Genomic DNA, 24,748 nt, shown 5'->3' with positions numbered 1-24,748 from the left:
CACACACACACACACACACACACACACACACACACACACACACACACCTTCCCTGTATGTACAAGTGGAGCTGAGCACATTTATGTTTGCAGGAAACCATTGGGATGTTCAACTCCAGTGCCAAGGTGTCCAGCCTCAGTCACCTTTATGCTCAGGTGAGAATTTCAAGCAACACCAGGAAACTCTTGTCAGTTTTTGCTAGCTGAACCTATATTCATAAGCATTCAGTTTCCCAACCTCACACTCACCCCCTCTCTCCTCAGTCTGCTCCTGGCCATATAGCCTTTATAGCCAAATGGTTGTTGAGTCTTGCAGGCTTTACGTGAGCTCACTTCTGTCTTCTTTCCACTGGGGATGGCACCTCCTTAGCTCAGGCTCATTTGTCAGACCTCATTTGGATTCAAGTAGTTCCCTGTCTTGCCCCTCTCCAGCACATCCTCCAACCAGCTGCCATAATCATCTTCTTAAGGCACAGACCTGACCCTTTCACTTGCCTGCTCAAAAGTCCTGAATGGTTCCCACAGGATCCATTAGCATAAAAGATAAACTCCTCAGCTTGACTTAAGGTCAAGCCTTTCTTGAACTGCCAGGTCTTGCCTACCATTTCTCACTTCCCTTCATGTGTCCTACATGTCTGGTCTCCATGCCTTTTCACAAGCTGGTCCAAACCTGGAATGTTCTGCCTCTAGCTTCTCTTGAAGTGAACCTCTCATACCCCCTTGGACAGGACCCCTGATTTCTGATCCTTAGTATCTGGCTGTATAGCAAGTAGCCTGGTGAATCTCCTTCAGTAGAAGAGAAACCCTTCCAAGGCAGTTTTGTTTTTAGTTTGATATCATCAGCACAAGTCATAATGCATTGTGCAATGTCACAACTCTAAAAAGGCTTGGACCGGATTGCTTATTAACAGACATTTTCCCCCGCAGAGCTGAGACAGATCAACCTTGTCAATGGTGGACATCGCTGTTCTGGAAGAGTTGAAGTCTACCACGAGGGTGCCTGGGGTACCATCTGTGATGACTCCTGGGACCTAAATGATGCCCAGGTGGTGTGCAGGCAGCTTGGCTGTGGCGTGGCCCTCAATGCCACCATGTGTGCTCACTTTGGGGCAGGGTCTGGGCCTATCTGGCTGGATGATATGAACTGCTCTGGGAACGAATCCAGTGTGTGGCAATGTCCCTCAAGTGACTGGGGTCAGCATGAATGCAGGCACAAGGAAGATGCAGGAGTGCTCTGCTCAGGTCTGTTCCAATTATACCCATTAAATATCCCATTAAAGGACAGGGGACCGAGAGAGGATGACAACAAGTGAGTGAGAATCATCTGAGAAAAGTTGTTGGGTGAGGTCACCATAGGGCTGTCCACACAGGGGCATCCTGTCTGTATTAAATTGTGCAGTGGTTCAGAGTCACTGACTCTTGTAGGTAGCAGGATCAAATTCAAGAAATGTGCTTTATAGAAGACATGAGACACCAAAGTAGTTTTTAAAATAATATTTTACTTTCCTCCAATTACATGTAGAAACAATTTTTAACATCCTTTTAAGTTTTGAGTTCCAAATTCTTTCCCTCCTTCCCTCCCCTCCCCCCTTCCCTGAGATGATAAGTCATTTGATATAGGTTATACATATGCAATTATGGGAAACATTTCCATATTAGTCATTTTGAGCAAGAAAACACACAGGAATGGAGGAAGGAAGGAAGAAAAGAAAAAAGAAAGAGAAAATAGTACCCTTCAGTCTGTATTCAGACAACTTTTTGTGGTAGATGTTATTTTTCATCATGAATCCTTTGGGATTGTCTTGGATCATTGTATTGCTAAGAATATCTAAGTTATTCACAGTATCATACAATATTGATGTTACTGTCTAACAGTACATGGTAACTGTCTGTTACAATGTTCTCCTGGTTCTGCTAACTTCACTCTGCATCAGTTTGTGTAAGTCTTTCCAGGTTTTTCTGAAATCATCCTTTGTCATTTCTCATAGCACAATAATATTGCATTACAATCATATACCACAACTTGTTCTTCCATTCTTGGCCACCTCAAAAAGAGCTGCTGTAAATATTTTTTCAAATATACCCCCCCTTTAAAAAAAAATCTCTTTGGGAAACAGGCCTAGCAGTGATATTTCTGGGTCAAAGGGTATGCATAGTTTTATAGCCCCTTGGATATAGTTCCAAATTACTCTCCATAATGATTGGATAAGTTCACAATTCCAACAGTGCATTAGTATCCCAGTTTTCCCACATCCCCTCCATGTGGGGTACAAAGACCCTAACTCAAACTGACTACTAGGAGACCTCAAAGTGAAGATAGGAAGTTTTATTAGAATTTCCCGAGAAGCAGGTGGTCCAGTCACTGGAACAATGCCCAGGAGAGGAGGCCGCCGTACAGAAGCTAAAGCTGGGTTAAATAAGCAAAGGGTTACAAACATTAACATCATTATTACTAATGAGGCTCTAATCTTGTTGGATAATATACATAATACACGAAGTTCATTACACAAGCGCAGTAACAATCTTAGACTACTGAACCCCCTTCAGTTTACCCTAGACACATTCTCATCAGGACTTGAGTGCTTCTTCAATTGGTCAAATCCACCTGCTGCTGACAGCTCCTTTCCATTCTTTATTATTTTTAGTATTATCTAGGAGTTTTAGTCTGAGAACCAGGGTCTGAGCTTTTTCTCAAGGCTACTCCCTCAATTTTCCCAAGGTTACTGCCTGGTCCTCCTTATCAGCAGTCTTGTTCAGCAATTCTTGCAGTTCTATAGAAACTTAACTCTTTTATGGTAAGCTGGGTGAAAAGGGCTGACTAGAACAGAGCAATTAGATAGAAAGATTCCTAAAGTTTCAAAGTCACATAATTACTAGAAAAATGGAAACTTAGGCCTAAGGCCTAAGGACTTACTTACTTTACAGATAGTTTCTGAGAAACCACACTTTCACCTGTCCCATACACCTCCAACATTTCTTATTTCCTTTTTTTGGTACATTAGTCAATCTGATGTACCTCAGAGTTGTTTTCATTTGCATTTCTCTAATCAATAGATATTTAGAACATTTTTTCATATATAGCTTTGATTTCTTCCTTTGAAAACTGCTAGTTCATATCTTTGACCATTATCAATTATACCAAAGCATTTTTGTACAAATATAAAACCATTAAAGAATGAGCTAAGATGCGGATGAAACCATGGGATGATTATGGTGATCCAACAAAGACAGGAGAAGGAAAGAACTTCTGGTTTTTGTAATATAGGAAACCAGAGAGATTTATACATTCTTTTTTCTTTTCTAGCTGATGGCCTTCAGTCTGTTCAAGCTCCATTTAGCTTCTGCAGTGATAGTGTAGAACTATAGGAAAGAGGCCATAGCAGGCTATGAATCACACAGGCTTTGGACTCAACTGTAACATGACTATTGATTTAGCCAAGTGTAAGGTCTTTGTCTAATAACCAAAGACTCCAAACCTTTCTAGAAGATTTAGACCCCATCCACATTGACATTCTTAATGGGAATTCAATCAGAAGACACAGAAGAAGCTGTAGTGACACAGAAAGTCGCTCACACTGAAAGGAATGGGCAGAATGAGCTTTATCCAGTGCTATGAGGTGAGAAAAGCCATCATTCCATGAGACCCTTGGTTCTCTCAGGCAAGTATTCAGGGCTCCAAAGTGTAAGCAAATTGACCATTATAAAGACACTACGAGCTCTACAGCCTGAAATCAACTGCAGAGGATGAAGTAGGAAAGTCATATGACAAAATACCAAATCCTCATAACAATGTCAACATAAACCTGAATATTCTGTAATTTCCTTGTAAAGGTGTACCAGGGCTGACCCTCAAAAGTTTTTTTGGAAAGTGAGGTCCTGGATTTTCAAAATGTGATACAACAGTTGTTCATAGATTTCCAGGAAGTAACATGATATTAAAACATGACACTTGGGACACTGTTGTCCCTGTGGAGGGAACACGGGTCTCTCCTCCCTGCCCTTCCTTCTCTATGGAGATGGAATCAACTGCATGCTGTCACAACTAGCTCTCTTTGGGATATATAGCTTACTATAATAGCTCCCCAGGTCCAGGTGGTACCTCTTCTGCTGACATATGGAGTTTATATCAGATGAAAGTGGGGCAACTGGGTGGCACAGTAGAAAGAGCACTGGGCTTGCAACCAGAAAGACTCTTCTTCGTGAACTCAAATGTGGCCTCAGACATTTAATGGCCATGTGACCCTGGGCAAAACACTTAACTTTGTTTGCTTCTGCTTCCTCATCTGTAAAGTGAGATGGAGAGAAAGATGGCAAACCGCTCCAGTATTTCTGCCAAGAAAACCCCAACGGGGTCAGGGAGAGTCAGACACAACTGAAAAATGGCAATATTATAAGAAACCTGAGGAGTATTACTACAAGAGCTATTAGTTCCTAGTTAGGAAAATTCCTACCATTAAGGCTGGCCTTCTGTCCTAATTTAATTTTACGTTCATCTTTAGCTAACATTTCCCCTCTTTGTGGTTGAGACCAAAATTGGGATAAAGGAAATGTTTAGGTTTAAAAAAAAGCAAGTGGAATCCATTACAACATACAAAGAAGGAAAGTGAAGGGGAGAGCAGACCCTCCTATGCCTATTTAGAAGTGGGGAACAACAAATCCATTTGAAATGAAACACAGTTTCAGCTTTTCTTTTTTTTTTCTTTTTTGGAGGGCAACTGGGGTTAAGTGACTTGCCCAAGGTCACATGGCTAGTTTTTGTGTTATTATCCAAGGCTGGATTTGAACTCATCCTTGCAATAGACCCACCACATTTATCCTCTACCATGTATAAGGCACAAATCAGGCAGGCTTCCTTAAATATTTGTAAGGGAGTGCCGGAAATCCCCTCTCAGGCAGATGAATAGACCAGGAAGGGGCTTGGCCAATGCTTCTTCTTTCTGGGTTTCTGTGACACTCCTCTCCCTCTTCAATTTTCTCCTACATGTCTGACCACTCATACTCAGTGTCCTTTTCCTATGATCTCCCATTCATCTACATGAAAGGGGCTTAAAGTTTGAAAACTGGGGAACACTGAATTCAGAGATATTTGGTAGTTGTCGGGAAAATAACAGCACCAGTCACCTCACAGAGAAAATCTATGTAGGGCAATTTGGGTCTCTTTGTGAGCAATTTTCTGTAAGCAAATAAAGCAGTAAATGAAAAGGAAAAAAAAAAGAAAGAAGTAAGAGTTAGTCTGGATCACAAAATATTAATAAATTAGGAGTCATGTGATGGGTGATATTCTGGCAAAGGTCACTGACAATGAGGCTGGACAGATAGGAGAAAACCAAGTGAAGGGAATGTCAGAAAAACCCAGAAAGAAAAAAGGATCAGGGTCAACAGCATCCAATGAGGTGGAGAAGTCTGGGAAGAATGAGAGAATAGGCTGCTGTGTCTGGCAGTGAAGAGCTCAGTGACCACTTCAGGGAGTGATTCAATACAAGCCAGACTGCCAAGGGTTGAGGAGGGAGGAAAGAGACAAGTGTAGATGATAGGGTTCCCCAGGAATGTGGCTGACCAAGGAAAGTGAGATGAGGTCTAGGATGACACCTGAGAGGCATTTTAGGGTCTAGGGAGAATTCTTTTTAAAAGATGGGGTAGATATGGGCAAGAATGTAGGCAACAGGAATAAAACCAGAGACAAAGGAGATAATGGAGATGGGGAGAGGGGAAGGGAATACACATTGACACAGTACCACCTACTCTGTCATAAACTATTTTAAGCACTTCTTCTTTTTACAAACATCTTTTGATTTGATCCTTATAACAACCTTGGGAGCTAGGTGCTATCATTACCTTCATTTTACAACTAAGAAAACTGAGGCAGAGAGGTCAGGTGACTTGCCCAGGATCACCCAGCCAGTGTGAAGCTGAGGCCAGATCTGAGCTCACGTCTTCCTGACTGCAGGTGAAGACCACCACATATGCCTCTATACTGAGGAGGAGTGGAGAGGGTATAGAGGAGAGAGAGGAGATGATTGTAGGAGTATGGTGGAGAAGATGGGAAGAGATGTCATCGGAGGGATTTGTAGAAGGGTTGGGCCATTTTCTTGATGGTCTTTTTTCATAATACTGGTCACGGTTTTACACATATGTGATGGACAAGTATATGTGTGTATTTGTCTCTCTCTATCTCCCTAACATACCCACATGTAAGCATACAGATATATAGCCTAAATATTAACATATAGACGTGGCTAACACATAAAAAATAAATAAGAGTGCTCAATGGCCATTTGACACATGGTCATTGCAGTGAGAGGCATTTCACCAATTTCCTCCCTCCTCCTCAGCCACTTAGGTTTTTCTGCTGTAATACAAAGAACGCTGAAGTAAGAACGAGGAAGGTTGTTCCCACTGATGTCATTAATGATCTGGGTGACCTTGTACAAAGCTCTTGAAAAGGGATAGTTTCCTGGGGAAATGCCTATGTCAAACTGATGATGTGTTGGTGGGGAGGAATGGAGAGGGGCCTTAGATCCCCTCTTTTGGCATGAGGAACATCTCAGAAATGGCCTTCCCTCCACTCTCTCCTACTTCACTTCTCCTCAAAGTGAGGAATCCAGGGATTCCTCTTGGACCTAGTTTCTGGCTACTCTTCCAATCCCTACCCTAGTGGGTTAATGGACAGAATTACTGATGGCTAATCGATGCTCAAGTTCTGCAACAAGTCCACCAGCAAGGTTGATGCAAATAGAAACCAGAGTCTGAGGGGCAGGGGCAGCTCAGGGCATAAAAGACCCCTCCAAGCTCACTTTCTCTATGTGCAAAAGAGTTGTGGCTTCTGTAATGTAGCCCCCCCATCCCCATGATGCATACATTTTCTGTTTGTGATTAAAGCTTCATCTGTCCTTGTGTCTATGCAAACAAGTTATTGCCATGATGGTAGCAAATGAAGAGGTGAAATCTGTTTCATTTTTATACATCTGTGGCTTATTGCTGTCCCAACTTGAGTCTAGCTGACTTTGGTTTCCATAACAAACACAAGGGTACTCAATATCTAGTAACTTCTGTCTGAACACTAACCCCAGGCCACATAGACACTGAGGACTCTGGGAAGAAGGATTTGGTTCTGGTGCTATTATGGCCTTGGTGACATCTTCTACAATCCCAGGATGAGTGTACCCAAAAGAAGTCTGGGAGGAATCCATCCTGAGGACTCCAATGAAATGGAGGGAGGGGATTTCCTAATATCTCATTCGCTAAGAAACTTTAACTGTATTTCTCTGTAGAGGTCATGTCTCTGAGGCTACTCAGTGAGACCAACACCCAGGCCTGTTCAGGACGACTGGAAATCTTCTACAATGGGACCTGGGGCAGCATTGGCAGACGTAACATGACAGCAGTCACCGTGGGAGTGATCTGCAGGCATTTAGGCTGTGGAGACAATGGGACTCTTGACTCTGCTCCCACAACCAAAGCAAGTCCCAGAACCATGTGGGTCAATGGTGTTCAGTGTCCTAAGGGACCTACCTCCCTATGGCAGTGTCCATCAGATCCATGGGAGAAGAGACCATCCAATGTAAGAGAGGAAGCCTGGATCACATGTGTTGGTGAGTGTCCATTGGTCTGTACACAGGTTTCATGAAATCTGTTCTGTGGTTAGTCCCACTTGATATACTTCAATTCAACAAACATTGAACATGCACTATCAGCCACCCAATCAAAAAGTATTTATTATGAGTTCACTACAGGTCAGATACAATGCTAACTTGTAACTTGGGATACAAAGGGAGATTAAAAACAGTCCCTGTCCTTAAGGAACTTGCATTCTGATGGGGGAGACAGCACACATAAATCAGATAATGCAAACTAATGATCGAGTAGATGGAAGGCAACCACATTGGGGAAGGTACTAGTAGCTGCCCATTTCAGCAGAATCTTCAAAGAGTTCAGTGATTTGAAGAGTCAGTGTTTGGGAGGGAAAGCAATCCAGGCATGGGGAACAATCAGCGCAAATCTAAAGATGGGAGATGGTAAAGCATAAAAGAGGAATGGTGAGTAGGCCAGCCTGGCTGGATCACAGTATGAGTAGAGAGGAATATAGTATAAAAAGACAATGAAGGTAGAAAAGCACCAGAAAGTGAATGTCTTTAAATATCAAAGAACCTTAGAGGTAAGAGGGAGTCACCCTAATTTACTGAGTAGCATGGGGAGTGGATTGACATAAGATGTACACTGAGGGAAAATCATTTTGCCAGCTGACTGGAGGATGAATTGGGATGTGAGAACAATTAGAAGATAATTCTAAGAGTCCCAGGGATAGGTGATGAGGGCCTGAATTAAAATACTAGCTGTGTTGGTAGAGAGAAAGGACTTAAGCGAAAAACTTGGTAATTGATTGGCTATGTGGTGTGTGCGTGGGGGGAGTGCGGGGATCACAGCTAGAATGACATCCAGTAGCACAGGAGAGACTGGGTCGGTATAAATACATCTGAGGATCATCTGAATAAAGAAAGGCACCGATGAGATCACCAAGTGAGAGTATGTGGGTAAAGAGGAGAGGGCTCTGGGTCTTTGGGGACACCCACAGTGAGTGAATGGTGTGGATGAAGACACAGCGAAAGAACCTGAAGAGCTGTCAGGGTAGAGAACTAAGAGGGAGCAGAGTTGTGAAGACCCAGGAGAAGGTTGGCAAGAGTGTCAAATGCTGCCACTGGCTAAGGAGCCTATTTGATTTATCAATTAAGAGATAACTGGAGACTCTGTAGAGAGCAGTTTCAGGGGAACAAGGTCAGATTACAGGGTTTTAGAAGAGAGTGAGAAGAGAGACATTCAAGGCAACAAGTGTTGCCAAAATGTGTGCTTTTTCAAAGAGCTGAACTGAGAAGGGGGGGATAACATTAGGACAGTGGCTGGCAGGCACTGCATGAACAAGCGAGTGGCTTTGTGGGTGGGAAAGGCAGGAACATGTCTGAAGGGAGCAGAGAAGGATCCAGCAGATAGGAAGAGATTGGATATTAGCAGAAAGGTATTAATAGGGGCAATCTGCTGGAGAAGACAGGAAGAAAGTGATGGGATCATGGGTACATGTGGAGGGATGTGCTTTGGCAAGTGGAAGGGGCCCCACATCATCAGAGAATAAACTGAAGAAGGACAGAGTCGGAAAAGATATCTGAATGATGAGGCTGAAGGTGGAAGAGGAAGCTTTCAAAGAATAGCCTCAATTGACACCAGTAAAGAAAGGAGGGAGAGGGTGGTATGGTAAGCTTGAAGGAGGGGGAAAAAAAGATTTGGCCTAGCTACTGAAGTGAGCAAGAAAGGGTTTGGTTAGAGAGCAGGAGCAGGATCGTCCTCCTTCAGTAAGAGTCCAGTGGAGATTTAGACCATTAAGCTGGCATGAATTTGTAGTGAGACAAGTGTCGTGAATTCCTCTAGTTCCATTCAGCAGCATGCGAGTAAAAGTGAAGGTGGATGGCAGGAGTCATCCAAGGTTGGTATTTGGCAAGATGAGATGGATGACAAGTGGGCAAGGGATTCCCATGCAGAGGATAAGGCACAATGAACTGAGTAAAGACTGGGAAAGGAGGAGAGTGTGGGCATAGGAGAGGTTCTGATCTGAGATAATCCTGCTGGATGGTGGGACTGGAAGCTATAGTGGGGATGAAGAGAAAGCTCAGTAAATAATAAGGCACAGGGTGAGATGGAAAGGTAAAGAAAATTCATCATTCTTGATCATGAAAATGAAATGTTCGTGGATGATGGCAAGAACAAGGCTATGACCATCTTTGTGTTGGAGCTGAGGAGTAGAAGAGTAGGTCATGGAATTTGTGTAAATCGAGGAATTGGAAATTTGGGATCTTTGAAGGGGTATCAATATATTGATGAAGTAAAGAAAGATTGTAAGCCAGGCAATGAACTTGTGAGAAAGAAAGGTGGGTGTTTAAGGGGTCAGCATATAATAGCAATGAGAATCTGAGCTGGGAGGTAATGGCATGCTAAGATTACTCAGCAGGTGGGACAAGAAGATCTACAGGATCCTCTTTCCAATGACCTAAGGGAGATTAGTGACAGATCTGTGACCACACAGAGAGTGTATTCATTTGCCTCTTTCATGTTATGAGTGCTCAGTAGAAGAAAAGGACCTTTCTGAAATAGGATTGAGTGTCTAAAACCAAGAACCAATATTATATACATTGAATACAATGAAGAAATGCCGGTGATGTTTCCATAATATCAGAAATAAAGCAAAGATGACCAAATCTGGTCCCCCAAAAAGATAGGAGCAATCACTTCCCCCTTCTTTGCAGAGGTGGTGAATGATCAATATGGAAGCCTACATATAATGTCAAACTTTTTCAATGTGTTAGTTTGTTTTGCTAAACTTTTTTCCTTTTTTTTTATTCCTCGTTATGTGCAATTGCTCTCTGGAGAAGGAAGTTGAAAAGGGTAGGCATTTGGAGGAAAGACAAATGGGAAAATATATAAAAACCAAAGGGATGAATACAATTTTATTTTAAACATTTATAGCCAAAAAGAAGAGCTTGAATTTTAGCCTAGAAACACTGAAGGCTCCAAGTCTGGTGCTGTCTACCATGCCTTACTCATTAAGAAGGGTAACAAGTAAGAAATAGCCTCTGAATTTTTCAATCAACAGTTGTAGGTGACTTTGGAGGGAGCACTTTCCATTTAGTGGTGGGGAGATGAAAGCCAGATTGCAGGAGGTTGAGGTTATGGAGGGCCTAAATGGTGAAGAAGTGGAGGCAGTGAATACTGACAAACTTTTCCACATAATTAACAGTGAATGAAGAGGCTTTCTTTGGGGATGAGGGAGACCTGTGAATGTTTGTGGGCATTAAAGAAGGAGCCAGGAGAGATGGAGATATTGAATATGAGTATTATTGGTATGTGAAGAAGAAAAGGGGATTTCATCCATGGAGCAAGGTCCCTGGGGAGTTGCAAGGGAATAAGACCAAGGGCCAAAGGGAGTAGGTTGGCTGTTAGCAAGCCACCTAATGTTTTTAGATTAGAACAAAGGTGAGGAGAAAGAAGAATGCTGAATTTTTTTCAACTCCATTCTCCTTTTACCTGACCCTGATGGCCTTAGGACATATGACCAGCTCAAGACATTGGCACAGAACAACTCTTTCTTTAGAAGAAGCCAAATTTAATTCCTGGTTAGCAGAAATAAGTTAAAACAAGTTAAAATAAGACAACCTACACTGTTAACAACACTAATCTACAAATCACTGAGAAGCTGATTCCTCTCCTGATAATGGAATTTATTTTAATTGCTTCTTGTATTACAGAGATAACACTCAATACCACTTGATCAGAAGGTGCATTTCCCACTACTTACATTATAGTTCAGGGAGATTCCAACTGGGAGTCACTGGGAGAGGGAATGGGGTGGTTTGTGCTTTTTACACACCAGCAGAGGACACCCTAGAGCTCCATTCTCTATTGGCTACCTGATCACTTAAACAAGACATGTGCGGGCCTGTTTTTCACAATCACTACTTCCAATTCCTGATTTCTGTCTCCAGAAAGAGAGGAAGGTTAGGTGGGGCTCTAAGTTAATCATTAAAGTTTCCCTAGGTGGCCAGGAAGTGCGAAGCAATCAATGAAATGATTCGGAATGCTCAGCAATCAGTTAATGAGTATTGAGAGTTCCAAATAACCTAACGGAGAAGATAGAAGAAGGTATTCATCTCTGTGTTCAGGTTGGAAAGGCATTCAGCCTCCACTTGGAGACTTCAAGAAAACTTCTAAGAACTTTCAGAATTTGGGAACCCTCAGTATCCAATTCGGGTCTTTTGATCTCTCATGTAAAGGCTATGAAGGGGAAAGGGCAGAGGAACAAAACTAAAACCAAAGGGTGAGGTCAATGTCTCCCCTACCTAATCGCATTCTTGGCCATATTCCTGCCTTCATTATGAATATCTGGTCAGGCTTAGTGGCACATACCCGTAATCTCAGCTACAGAGTTGACTAAGGCTGGTGGATTGTTTGAACTTGGGACAGCGAAGGGCAGATCAACTTTCCACACTAAGTCTAGCACTGGGTCACCTAGGGAGGAGCAACCTCTCCCAGACTGGAAAGAGAGCAAGCAAGAACTGTGGCAATTAGCACTGGGTTTGGCCCTGGAGATGGCTGCTGTACTTCCACCCTGAGGGAGACTTGGATTCAAACAGACGACAGATAGATAATAGATGAAGACATAGAGATATGTAGGTCCATATCTATTTACATATATCATCTATATTTATATCTCTGTCTCAGCGATCATCCATATCTATCCCTATGTCTTTCTCTCCATTGACACAGACATCCATTTGGCCAAGAAGATGTGGTTCATAAAGTCAAGGATGCCTAATGTCTTGCTATAGTCTGTGCTAAATGAATCTCTATTCTACTGGCAGCTAAACCTTATAGAATCAAAGGACCAGAGTTTCAGAGCTGGTCTGACCTCCCCATTTTACAAGGGAAGAAACGAAGGCCCACAGAGGTGGAAGTGATTATAGCTAGTAAGCAGCCGAGCTGGGATTCAAATCCAGGTTTCCTCTGCATGACTCACACCGCCCCCAATATTGTAAATAATACAAATAACCCTAATTATTAGAACAAGGCTACTAGGATAAGAACTGTGTCCCTCAGGAACTCAATGGACTTGGGGAAGTCCCAGCGAATATCACCTACATGAACTCACTTGACTCCAGAAAACTTGTGGGGACTTTTAAAGTTCAATAATCTCTTTTAGCTCCCACCTAGTTCACATCTGGGAACCTTTAAAGTAAACTCAGGCCCAGGTAGTTTGTTATTCATCATTCTAACTGATATGGGCAAAAGTAACAAAAGGAGCAGTAAAACACGCCATCAAAACAGAAAAAACAGATTGCAAAGCCACTATGACACTCGTGCCTAAATGGGTCATCCTTCTTCCTGGGTGGTTTGGGAAGTGAGATCCTAGAAATTCAGTGCCCCTGGAGGGAACACAGTTTTAAAAGCCTTTTGAAACTGAATTGAAAGGCAAAAACTTCAGTCAAATAGGGTTTCTGTCTCTGCTGCCATTCTCTGCATCCAAACCACAGTTTCAATGGCTTATTTCCTTGCTCTTTGAAGCCTCATGGACAGTCAGGCACCTCTGGGGTACATGAGCACTGCCCAATGGCCTTTAGTGCCACAAGAACATGAAACCCAGCAGAAATCCCTTTTCCTTCCAACATTTGGACAAGTCTCTGCCCTCAATCCTGAGCACAATTTAAGGTCATGTTGCCTCCATGGTATATGGTATATGTGAAGCATAGTAACCATCAGAACCCAAATGCAAAATTCTGCTTCCAGAGCAAATTAACCTGAATGGGGGGATGATGATGATGATGATGGTGATGGTGATGATGATGGTGATGATGATGATGGTGATGATGATGGTGATGATGATGATGGTGATGATGATGGTGATGATGGTGATGATGATGATGATGGTGATGGTGATGATGATGGTGATGTGTCTCTTATGGCTGCTTTTGTGCATCATTGAGGCAGATTGTAGAAAGAGGTTGTAGGAGTTGAGGCTCAGAAAACAGAAGGTCAATGCATTCAGACAGATAGGGTTCAGAAGAATATGAGTTGGATCCAGAACAGAACCAGGAAAACAGTGTATATAACAACATTGTAAAGACCATCAATTTCGAAAGACTTAAAAAAAATTCCAATAAATGCAATAACTCACCATGATTCCGGAGGAGCCATGATAAAACCTACCAACCCCTTGACAGAGAGTGTATGTCCTCAGAAAATGGACTGAGACATGTGTGTATTTGTGTATGTACAGGTGCAACCAAGGTGAGAATTATCTGTAGCAGCTAGTTTTTCTTCTGTCTTTTTGTTTCCTGGTGGTGAGGGTGAGGAGGAAGGGAGAGAAAATAGATGTCTGTTCATTTAAAAAACTTTTTTTTTTAAATAGAGTGATCCAAGGGATCTGATGTCTTCAGGAGAAAGTTCAGATTCAGTTAGCATAAGCAGATAGAAGGAATCTGGGAGGAAGATTATCTAGGATGATATGTAACACCAGCTTCGATAGCTTCTTCCAAAAAGAATGCAGCAACTGTTATTGTATGTTTAAGAGCCAATGGAATCTTACAGTGATAGTTTAACCCATCATTCTATGAGGAATTTGTGAGAAGATTGAAAATTTAATTATCATTCAGGAGAAGCTATTAATGTGATGGCTAAAGAAAGGAATAAGCAAAAGGACTAAGAAAACTTATTTCCTGACAGGACTGGGTTTAATGCTTTTCTTTCAAGGAAATATGAAGAAAATTCTTGAGAAGAGATCTCATTTGGTACCCTGAGAGAAATGAATGGTGGGGCTGTGTTTCCAGAATTGAGAAGTCAGTGACTGTAGTGATGCTTAAAGGTGACTTCAGCTGTGGTCTTTTTCATAAATGATTATATTATAAATAATTATTTATGGTTTTGTTTCATTTTTGTTACACTATTAATAAAAAATTTAGTCAACAGCCTTGTGCTTATTTAAATTTAGGGAGGCACAGAGATGGGGAGAAAGTTTTTAGATTTTATGGGGTTAAAAGCCATGGTTTAATTGATCAGAGAAATGTTGCAAATTGTCATTAATAGCAGAATATACACTTTGACTTGAATCTGAGATAAGAATAAATAAGGAAAATACCTTGGAATTCATTCAGCACAACTCCCTCATTTTGCATGTGAGGAAACAGGCTCAGAGAGGTAAACTAAGCTGGAGGTTACTTTAGGGCTGTCACCATAGAGAATCAAACCACCAAATGAGGGTGTAGATTATTTTCTCCTGGCCAAAGTAGAACTATCTAATCTCTAGAAGCTGCCTAACTCCATTATAGATGAGAGATGCCAAGATGCGCGGGCAAGATGGGATCTGTAGATGCTCCAGAGAGAGGAACACGCTCTCACCACTCAAGCCCCCCAAGGGGAGGTTTGGCTGGAGAGGACCTGCATCAGACAGCAGAGGTGGACAGCAACTTCGGAGTGGTGAAGGCACATATCCCCACCCTCCTTCCAATGCAATGGGCTGCCAAAGAAGGAAGCAGACTGTGTCTTTGACACGTCCTCTGGTTCCAAATGTCCAAAGCCAGGAGGCCTAGGCAAGGATTATGTCTTCTTGTCACAAAGACAGCCCCTGGCTTCTCTTGCACTTGGGATTCAGGGGTTGGGGTGGAATAAACAATGCCTTTGCATTTCTAGGCAAGATACGTGTCCAAGGAGGAGACAAGTGCTCAGGGCGTGTGGAGGTCTGGCATGAAGGCTCCTGGGGCACAGTGTGTGATGACTCTTGGGATCTGGCTGATGCTGAGGTGGCCTGTCAACAACTGGGCTGTGGCTCAGCCTTGGGTGCCCCAGGGGAGGCTGCATTTGGCCGAGGAATTGGGCCCATCTGGCTGAATAATATTCATTGCAAAGGGAATGAATCCTCTCTTTTGGACTGTACTGCTGATCCCTGGGGGCAGACAGACTGTGGGCACAAAGAAGATGCTGGGGTGAGGTGCTCAGGTAAGGGTCTGAGAGCCTGGGCTGGGACAGGAATCTAGCCACTGGGGGCATCATGTCATGATGGCTTGGGGTATTGGGGAGAGAAGCAGGTGGAAGGAATGAAAGGCATCAGTTACTACTGCCAAAGTCTCTGATCATCTTCAGACATTTTGACTTGGACCCTATCTCTTCATACTGACCAGTCCTGATGGAGGGAGAGGAGGAGACTGATATGGGCAGAAAGGGGGACTTTGCGAGGTGACAGTGGGAATGAATCAGGCAGGATGTGGCCCAGAATCTTGTTTCCTGCCCCCAGAATACAACTGTCTTCCTCCTTTCTCCTGCAGGTGCTCCCATAACTACAGAAGCTCAGGAGTCCTCAGGTACAACTCTACTCATGAAGTCACTATGGCGGAGTTAACAGGAGGGAGAAGGCAGCTCAGTGAAGAGAAAGCCGGGCCTGCCTGTGTGACTCCCCATACACACCCTCCCATCTTCTGAGACTCTTTCACTGTCCTGGACCAATCTCTGATAAATCCCACCCAGTTATTAGGGATGCACACCCATCTGGAAATGGCCCAAGGACCTGCTCCTCACTGTCTGAACACCTTCAGCCCTTCTGATGACATCTCTATTCTCTACTGCTAGGCTACTGGTGCTTTTCCTGAAATAGCCACATTCCCAATCCCTCACCTGTGCTTAAATGTTATTGAAGGACCCAATACTTTGGAGAGATATGGAATTTAGGTTCCAGTAGTTCACAGCTATAAAATAATGAACCAATGTCTTTATCTGGATGTACTGACTAGCCTTTAGCTCACTGGATATAAGAGGATCAGGGATGGAAACCAAGTGTTGTGTATCTTTTTCATAGGTTACAAAGCCTTCAAGCTGTTCTGGATCCTTGGGGTCAGCCTGATAATACTGTTCCTGCTTGTTCTCTTCCTGTGGCCCAAAGCTAGAAGATGGACCTACCAAGTTAGAGGTATGAACCCCATTAGACTGTGGCTTCTCTAAGATAGGACATTCATCTTCAGATGATCAGGGCCTGAGTGTAGGGCCTTAGTCTTGGGGTGAGAGTTTGCAGTGTGGTGAAACCCACCAGGACAGAGTGAATCGACCTCTTTAGGGAATCCCTATGCCAAAACTAAAGGAAGGGCACCTGATGGAGCCAACCTATCAGCTCGGTTGTTTCAGTATACATGATTGGCAGGGTTCAGCATGAATACATGACCTATTGACATCTCCTGAGTGTCCTAAGATAAGCTAATGAAGGACAGGTGGTCAAAGGAGAGCTGACATACAAGAGGAGGACACAGGACCCAACTGGAACTCTTGTTGTAAACAAATGTGGAATTCTAAGGAAAGGAAGCTGGGGAGTAGATAGTCCATGGGGAAGATGAAGAGATGTCCAGAGAGCTGTGAATACACATCAAGATGGGAGAAAGGGAGTCTCTAGGGGCATTGATCCTGCTGGGGAAGCAGTGATAAGGAGGGCAGGAGTTTGGATGTCAAGAGAGAGACCCCTCAGCCTGAGAACTGTCCCTTCTCATGCTTTTCTTCTTCTTCAGGGAATCTTCTTCAGGAAGCTGTTTACAAGAAGATGGATGTTCACCAGAAGGAGGATGAAGACCTACATCTATTCAGCAACCCAGGTCTGTGGGGTTCAGGGGTCTTTTGCTCAGTTGAAGGGGGCTCCCATGACGAGATTGGCCTCTAAATGCCCAATAGAGAATAGACCATCCCCACAGGAAGATGTGAATCCTTAAAAAGACATGCTTGAAATGACTCAGACCCAAGAAGGGCCATCCTGGGGTTGGCCCACAGTCCATCTGGCCCCATATTCTGGCTCTGATAAAGCTCCAAAGCTCGCGTAGGAAGTCATAGAAATAAACTGTCTTTTCTCCTTCTAGTAACTGCTCTTTATGGGATCGTGGTTTCATAGATTTGAGTTTAAAAGGATCTTACAGGCCTTCAGTTCCAATGCCTGACTTTTACAAATGAGAACACTGAGGCACAGACAGGTTATGTGACTCACCCACAGTGATGCAGCATATAGGCATCTCCATGCACAGGGTCTTGTCCCCTGTGCTGTACTGGAACACTCAGATAGCACTTTAAGGCTCCCAAAGTCCTTCACAGGCAATAACTCCTTCACATGTCACACAACAGTATCTGCAAAGCACTTTGCCCATCTTAAAGTGTTAGAGAAATGTCGATTATCTCCTCCCTTCTTAACCTGTCCCCAGCTCCTGCTGGCTCCTGCTCCTTTACTCTTGGCTGAGAAGTTTGCCTTATAAAAATCCTTGAAATCATTCAAGAATATCTCCCACTCTCTTTCCCCTCTTATATCAAGGAAAAGAGGCAAGTTCCTCTGCATGGACCTTGAAGGAAGGCAAAATTACAAATTCTCACTCTATGTTTTTCATATTTCTTCTTTTGGACAATAGTGTAATTTTTTATTTAATATTTTGTTTTCCCCTAGTTATATGCAAAAACAATTTTTAACATTTGTTTTCTAAAATTTTTCAGTTTCATATTTTCTCCTTCCCCATCTCATTGAGAAGACAAGCAATCTGATACAGGTCATACATGTGTAGTCAAGCAAAACATGTTTCCATGTTAGACATGTTGTAAAGGAAAACACAGACAAAAAGCACCAAGAAAAATAAAGGAAGTGAAGAAAAGGTCTGCTTTGATCTGCATTCAGACTCATCAGATTTGCCTCTGAGGTGGAGAGCATGTTTCCTCACAAGTCCTTCAGAATGGTCTTGGATCACTGTATTGCTGAGAACAGCTAAGCCATTCCCACTGATCATCATGAAGTTGTTCTGCTGTTTCTGTTAACTTTGCATCAGTTCACTGATGCATACATCAGTCTTCTGAGAATATCCTGCTCATATGTTCTTACGGCACAATAGCATTCCATCACAATTACATACAACTTGTTCAGCCATTCCCCAACTGATAGCCATCCCTTCAATTTCCAATTCTTTGCCACCACTAAAAAAACAAAACATAAATATTGTTGTACAGATCGGTCCTTTTCTTTTTCTTATCTCTTTGGGATACAGACCTAGTAATGGCAAATGGTATTGCTGGATCAGCAGGTATGCAGTTTTATAGCCCTCTGGGCATTTTCTGGTCTATTTCTTGACTTTTAACTCTCTGCTGACGTGAGGTTCTGCTTCTGAGTGGAGTGGACACTGCTCCAGGCTTCAGGTTGCAGCTGTTTTCAGAGATAATTATCGGGACCTATATGTTTTCGGTTCTTCTAAAGTGGTATGATGAAGGGAGAGGTATGTTTACCTCTCTCCTGGCTTGTGCTCTTGTCTTTGAGTGACCACAAGCACTCTTCTGCTCTGGAACTGAGACCATGGTCCCAGTTCCCTTGTGGTCACAAGCTCTGGTGTGCCAGAACTTGCCCTGGAACTGAGACCCAGATTCAAATATGAGCAATGCAACAGAATCCTGCCCCAGTGCTAACAAAGGGACCCGTGTCATCTCCTTCCGACCAGCTGTCTGCCCCTCTTATGATCTATAGGCTGAGAGGTCTGGAAACCACCCCTACCACTAGCAGTCCACGTACCCCAAAGGCCTCCTGTAGGTCTGCTGGGTATGGCTTGTGCTGGACACACTGGTGCAACGGACCTTCCCTGACAAACTAGTCCGGAAAGTTGTTTCACCTCATCCTTTTGTGTGTTCTGCCACTCCAGAATGTGTTTGGAGGCCTTATTTAATATCGTTTAGAGGAGTATGGGGAAGGGCTCAGGTGAATCCCACCTTTTCTTCACCATCTTGGTTCTACCCTCCTGTTTTTCATACTTCTTATGAAAATTGGAAAGAGTTGAATTTTGAGCTAAAGAATATTTAAATTTTCCAAACTAATAGCATAGACATCCCTGTACCCATGACATCTAAGGAGAGAAGTCCTTCTCGAATTACGCAGCAAGCAAAGCTTGTGGGGAGCCCCTCACGGTGCTTTTTCTCTCAGCCTCCCCTCCAAGTGGGCAATTATTTTCTTCTTTCTTCACCTACCAGCACACCAGGGACATCAGACTGACCTCATGATCCCCAGGCATCCTGCCTACTGTTTACAGTCTGTAATTTGGCCTTCCTGAGCAGGGCTGCATGGTCAGGAATTGACCTGAGTAGCCCTGAGGCTACTCTGAGGAGACTGGGCCAGCTAGTGCAAGATAAGATGCGAGTGGGGGGAATGAAGATGTCATTTTTGGTATGGATCTTTGGGGAATCCATCTAAAGGAGCCACTGATGGTGAAGCTGCCAAGCATCTTTCCAGGCCTTTGGAAAAACTTTTGATTAGGGACACATCTCTGTAATCTGACTCCAACCTCTCCCAGTCCCACACTGAGCCTCCCTGTATCCACCTTGGATTGGATTGGATGAGGATTGGAGCCTCATCAGAATCTATAATAGGAGACTTTTCCCTAGTTGTTCAAACACTTATTCACTCTACAGGCAGGGAAGGCGTTTCATCATTCTCATTAAACATTTTACTCTTTTTAGAGGCTCCTAATGGCTTAAGTGGTGCCCCAAAATCTGGTTCTGAAGCTGCTGAAGAAGTCTCTGAGCCTGAACGATTTCATATTTCCTGGATTAACAAAAGAGATGCCTTCGCATCCGCAGAAGAGAGGAACAGAAACAGAAATTCTACAAGTGAGTGGGCAGCAATTGTGCATGTTCTGTGTGTAGCTTTAGGAGTCAGTCTAAAGCCACATGATGCCTGTGATCAGGAGAAAGCATGGGAGGTAAGAGAGCAGCCTGAGATTTTATGCCTGGGCATTGGGAAGCCCATGTCAGGGCTGAGTCTGGCATGGAGATACTAGATAAAAGTACTTAATGTCCAGACTATTTCCCTAGGCTTTCAGGTCCATGTCTTTGGAGAAATAGTCAGTCATACTTCTCCTTTTCTAGCACTCCCCAGAACTGCTAGGGAAGCACAGATAGAGTTGGAAAACACAAGGTTTTGTCATTTCCTATGTATATTTAAAATGAAAACACTGGTGTGATAATGGAGCCTGCAGCTCCACAATTTAAGTTACCCAAGATCTACAACACAGGCTATCGACTATTCAGGTGTTCATTATGTTTATTTCTTCTTTGGAAATATGTTTACTCCTTTTACCTTAAATTTAGGAAGGAGTTCTTTATTTCTTCAGTTCTTATTTCCTCAACTTGTCAGTTCATTGTTGTAAGGAACTCCTGGTAAGGAAGTGTCCTCTATCAGGGCAACTGGCCCCTGTTCTGCAATTTAGAGTGCTGCCTCAGACACCACAAGCTTAAATAACTTGTCCATAGCCACGTGGTCACTATGTGCTAGAGGTAGGACTGGAACCTACTCTAAGCATAATGCCATTAAATTAGGGTTAGGGCCAGACTTAGAATGAACTATTTGTGTCCATTGGAACCTAAGATTCTTGAGAACAGGGACTGTTTATTATTTTTGTATTTGTATCCCCAGTGCCTGGTACATCAATATTTGCTCACTCAGCATACTTTCTGTATGTCTTGGATATCTAAATTTTATAGGGATATTTATGTGAAAATTTGTTCCTAATGACAGTTTTTCTTTTTATTATAATTGCATTGGTTTCGTTCATGCAAGAGATTTTAAATTTTTATTTGAAGTTTATACATTTTGTCTTTTGTGACCTTTATTCCCTGCATTAAAAAAAAAATCTCTCCCTAAAACCACAGTTGGCAACTATGGTTCCTCTTTCATCCCTGTCTATTTTTGTTGTGGTTGTTGAGTTATGGTATGACATTTACATTTGGAGCCTATATATTTCATGAGGTGGCGTTACGCTGTGCAGTGAATAGAGCTCCAGGACTTATCTTCCCGTGTTTAAATTCAGCCTCAGATGCTTATTAGCTGTGTGACTCTGGGCAAGTCACTTAAGCCTTTTTGCCTCAGTTTCCTCATCTGTACAATGAACTGGAGAAGGAAACTGCAAGCCGGTCAAGTATCATTGCTAAGAGAACCCCACATGGGGTCACAAAGAATTGGACATGACTGAAATGACTGAACGACAACAACATAGTTTATAAACTCCAATAATAGGAACTATTACCTCCAGGATCAAATATGAAGTCCTTTGTCATTTAAAGCTCTTGGTGACTTGGGTCCTTTCGGTCTTTCTAATCTTCTTACACTTTACACTTGACTTAAAGGGCTTTGCAAATTTTAAAATGCTATAGAAAACCTAGCTATTGTTATTATTACTTTTGATGATAATATTTATAATGATGATGATGATGAAAACTCTCCATATGCATAAGGGGCCCTAGAGTCCTAACCCTTTTCTAACCCTAACATCCTAATCTGAATAGAGAAAATGGTAATATATTTTCCTTGTTCTTTTTAGGTCAACATCTACAATCCCTTGAAAGAGACACCACCTTTTGAGTAGAAGTCAGAAAAAGTGTCCATTGGATAAACACCCTTGTGCTGTGGAACTCAGCTTCTCTGTGCAGGACTGCAATAACAGCTGGGGTTAGAGGGGAGTGGTGACTAGGGTGCATTGTTGTCATGCCCTTCCTTGGGAGGGAAATAAAGAGATGACATTGTTTGAGATCCACATTGCCCTGTTCTTCTCCAAGACTCTTTGATGGCTTCGATCTGCTTTATTCCCAGGAGAGCTGAATCTAATCAAGGACAATTTTTTCTATTTCTGGTTTGCTCCTAGTTCCTTTTTTAATTGTCCAAAATGACAAAGTTTGATTCTATGCTCAAGACCCTTTGCAGGGAAGGCAAGATAACCTCCTAGTCTGTATTATTGTGTGGCAGGAATTACAATGAAGACATTCAGTGAATCAAGTCATATTCCAGGGAAAACATGGCTTTGGAGGAAGAAAGCAAGATTTTTTTTCATGGGACAAAAAAGAGTTTTTTGGGAAAGGACAATGTGAAATGCAACAGTGTCCTGACATTTATGAAACAATTCCCCTTCCCCCCTGATTTGGGACCCTGAACATGCTTGTGATATCTCTATCACATATATATTGTTGGACTGATTCTCATTACTTCATGGCACCAGTTCTTATAGTCATTCCATCTCTCATTCATTGATATTAGTCATTTCTAATAGCACTATCAATGTTCATTCATATTTCATGTTTTGCCATTCCCCAGGCAATGGGCATTTGCTTTTATTTCCAGTTTTCACTAATCTCAAAAAATGTTATTGATAAGTTAGTCAACAAGCATTTCTAATGAATTTACTATACACCAGATACTGCTAAGTGCTGGAGATACAAGAAAAGACAAAAACAGTCCCTGGCCTCAAGGAGCTCACAGTCTAATGGGGGAGACAATATGTAAATAGCTACATACAAGTAATATACATAGGTGTAGCAGCAAGCACCCCAGCGTGCCCAGGGTGGCTGCCAACACAGGTTCTTAGATCTGCTTTTCTAAAGGAAAGCAACTCAAAATGGGTTGACAATCTTGCTTTAATCAATCAAACATGTATCGTTTACCTAGTTCAGGGGAAAAAGGTCAGCACCCCGAACTTCAGAATATACAGAGATAACAAGACAGAGAAACAGATGAAGCAGACAGCCTTCCAAACTGTCTGACCATTACATCCATACCAAATCACAGTTACCAGAGAAAGAAGCATCAACATCTGGGTTTTCAAAGCCGAGGAGGGGGGGGGTCTCCATGGCTGCCCAGAGTCTCATCTGGTCAAATCACACAACACTTCTCAAAGTGAGCCCCAAAGCAAAGCAAAGTCAGGGCTTCCATAGCCTTCTCCTGGCTCAGAGAATGTAACAACCCTCTTGACCCACTGCCCAATCACAAAGCACCAAGGTGTGGGCATTCCTGAAAAATAAGCCTCCCACCACAGGCTCCAGGTGCACTTAACCTAGGGGCAGGGAAGATCTTAAAAGTTTACATTCCTATAACATTGGGCCCCAAGATCTTACATGCCCATAACATAGATAATTTACATTTGAATTAGCACTAAACATCTCTTAGGTCACATTTTCAAGATACATAACTAAAGTTACCAAAGTGGCCACAGGGCCTTAAACAAACACAAAGTACATTGCATTATCATCACTTCAATTCAAAACAAGTGTCCAAATAAAGTTCTCTTGGTATGAAGGAGGTGCTCTTCCCCTCACACTGCTCCATTCCCTGCTCCCAAGTTCTGAGGGGCAGCAGAGCAACAAAACCAATAGGGTGGGGTCCTCGGGGGTCCATGGCCCTTCACCCCATCCACCACAGACACAAGTCCATCTTCCCCCTGGGTCCCAAACTGTGGGATGTAGCAAGGAAACACATTCAATGCCCCTTCTTTGCCACACAGTCCTTATCTTGTCCTGTGGCTGAATTCTGAACTCCTGGGTTCCTTCTCCTCCCACAGGCTGCAGCCGCTCCTGGCTTCTGCCTCAGTCCCAATGCAGGCAGCTCACCATTCCTGCTCTCAGCTCAGTGAAGTCTGCATGCAGGCCATTCTTCTCTCCTGTTCCATGGCTCCACAGAGTCACAGCTACCACAACTGGGAAATAAACAACTATCCCAGCCCCCATACTTTTCTTTTACTCTTCAGACCCCATCCTCATCACCATTTGTAGCAGCAAGCACCGCAGCGTCCCCAGGGTGGCTGCCAACACAGGTTCTTAGATCTGCTTTTCTAAAGGAAAGCAACCCAAAATGGGTTGACAATTTTGCTTTAATCAATCAAACACATATCGTTTAGGGGGAAAAGGTCAGCACCCCGAACTTCAGAGTATACAGAGATTAAAAGACAGAGAAACAGATAAAGCAGACAGGCTTCCAAACTGTCTGACCATTATATCCATACCAAATCACAGTTACCAGAGAAAGAAGCATCAACAACTGGGTTTTCAAAACCGGGGGGGCTCTCCATGGCTGCCCAGAGTCTCATCTGGTCAAATCACACAACACTTCTCAAAGTGAGCCCCAAAGCAAAGCAAAGTCAGGGCTTCTATAGCCTTCTCCTGGCTCAGAGAATGTAACAATCCTCTTGACCCACTGCCCAATCACAAAGCACCAAGGTGTGGGCATTCCTGAAAAATAAGCCTCCCACCACAGGCTCCAGGTGCACTTAACCTAGGGGCAGGGAAGATCTTAAAAATTTACATTCCTATAACAACTGGACACATTGGGGATGACCTTAGGGAGGAAGCATTAGCATTAAGGGGATTGGGAGTGGCTGCTTTCAAAAGGCAGGCATTTAGCTGAGACCAGA

At 43.0% G+C, this 24,748-nt stretch overlaps 1 protein-coding gene across 1 annotated transcript in view; it reads left to right on the top strand.

Annotated features, from left to right (window-relative positions):
* The window catches only part of LOC138172436 (scavenger receptor cysteine-rich type 1 protein M130-like), a 50,037-nt gene extending 25,725 nt beyond the window's left edge, over positions 1 to 24,312 (top strand). The window contains exons 9-17 of the mRNA XM_069102205.1: positions 93 to 155; positions 927 to 1,241; positions 7,271 to 7,591; positions 15,222 to 15,527; positions 15,854 to 15,889; positions 16,381 to 16,491; positions 17,078 to 17,161; positions 20,034 to 20,183; positions 21,893 to 24,312. Coding sequence (XP_068958306.1) covers positions 93 to 155; positions 927 to 1,241; positions 7,271 to 7,591; positions 15,222 to 15,527; positions 15,854 to 15,889; positions 16,381 to 16,491; positions 17,078 to 17,161; positions 20,034 to 20,183; positions 21,893 to 21,933 — 1,427 coding nt within the window. The 3' untranslated portion in view covers positions 21,934 to 24,312. The remainder of the gene's footprint in view (positions 1 to 92; positions 156 to 926; positions 1,242 to 7,270; positions 7,592 to 15,221; positions 15,528 to 15,853; positions 15,890 to 16,380; positions 16,492 to 17,077; positions 17,162 to 20,033; positions 20,184 to 21,892) is intronic.
* Positions 24,313 to 24,748: the final 436 nt, after the last annotated feature.

The sequence above is a fragment of the Petaurus breviceps genome, unplaced genomic scaffold, assembly GCF_028583685.1.
Source record: "Petaurus breviceps papuanus isolate PSGF00001 unplaced genomic scaffold, PetGlider_PUasm1.0 534, whole genome shotgun sequence".
In the NCBI taxonomy this organism is placed as follows: Eukaryota; Metazoa; Chordata; class Mammalia; order Diprotodontia; family Petauridae; genus Petaurus; species Petaurus breviceps.
The sequence above is the reverse complement of the archived record's forward strand: the minus strand, read 5'-3'. Positions and strand labels throughout refer to the sequence as shown.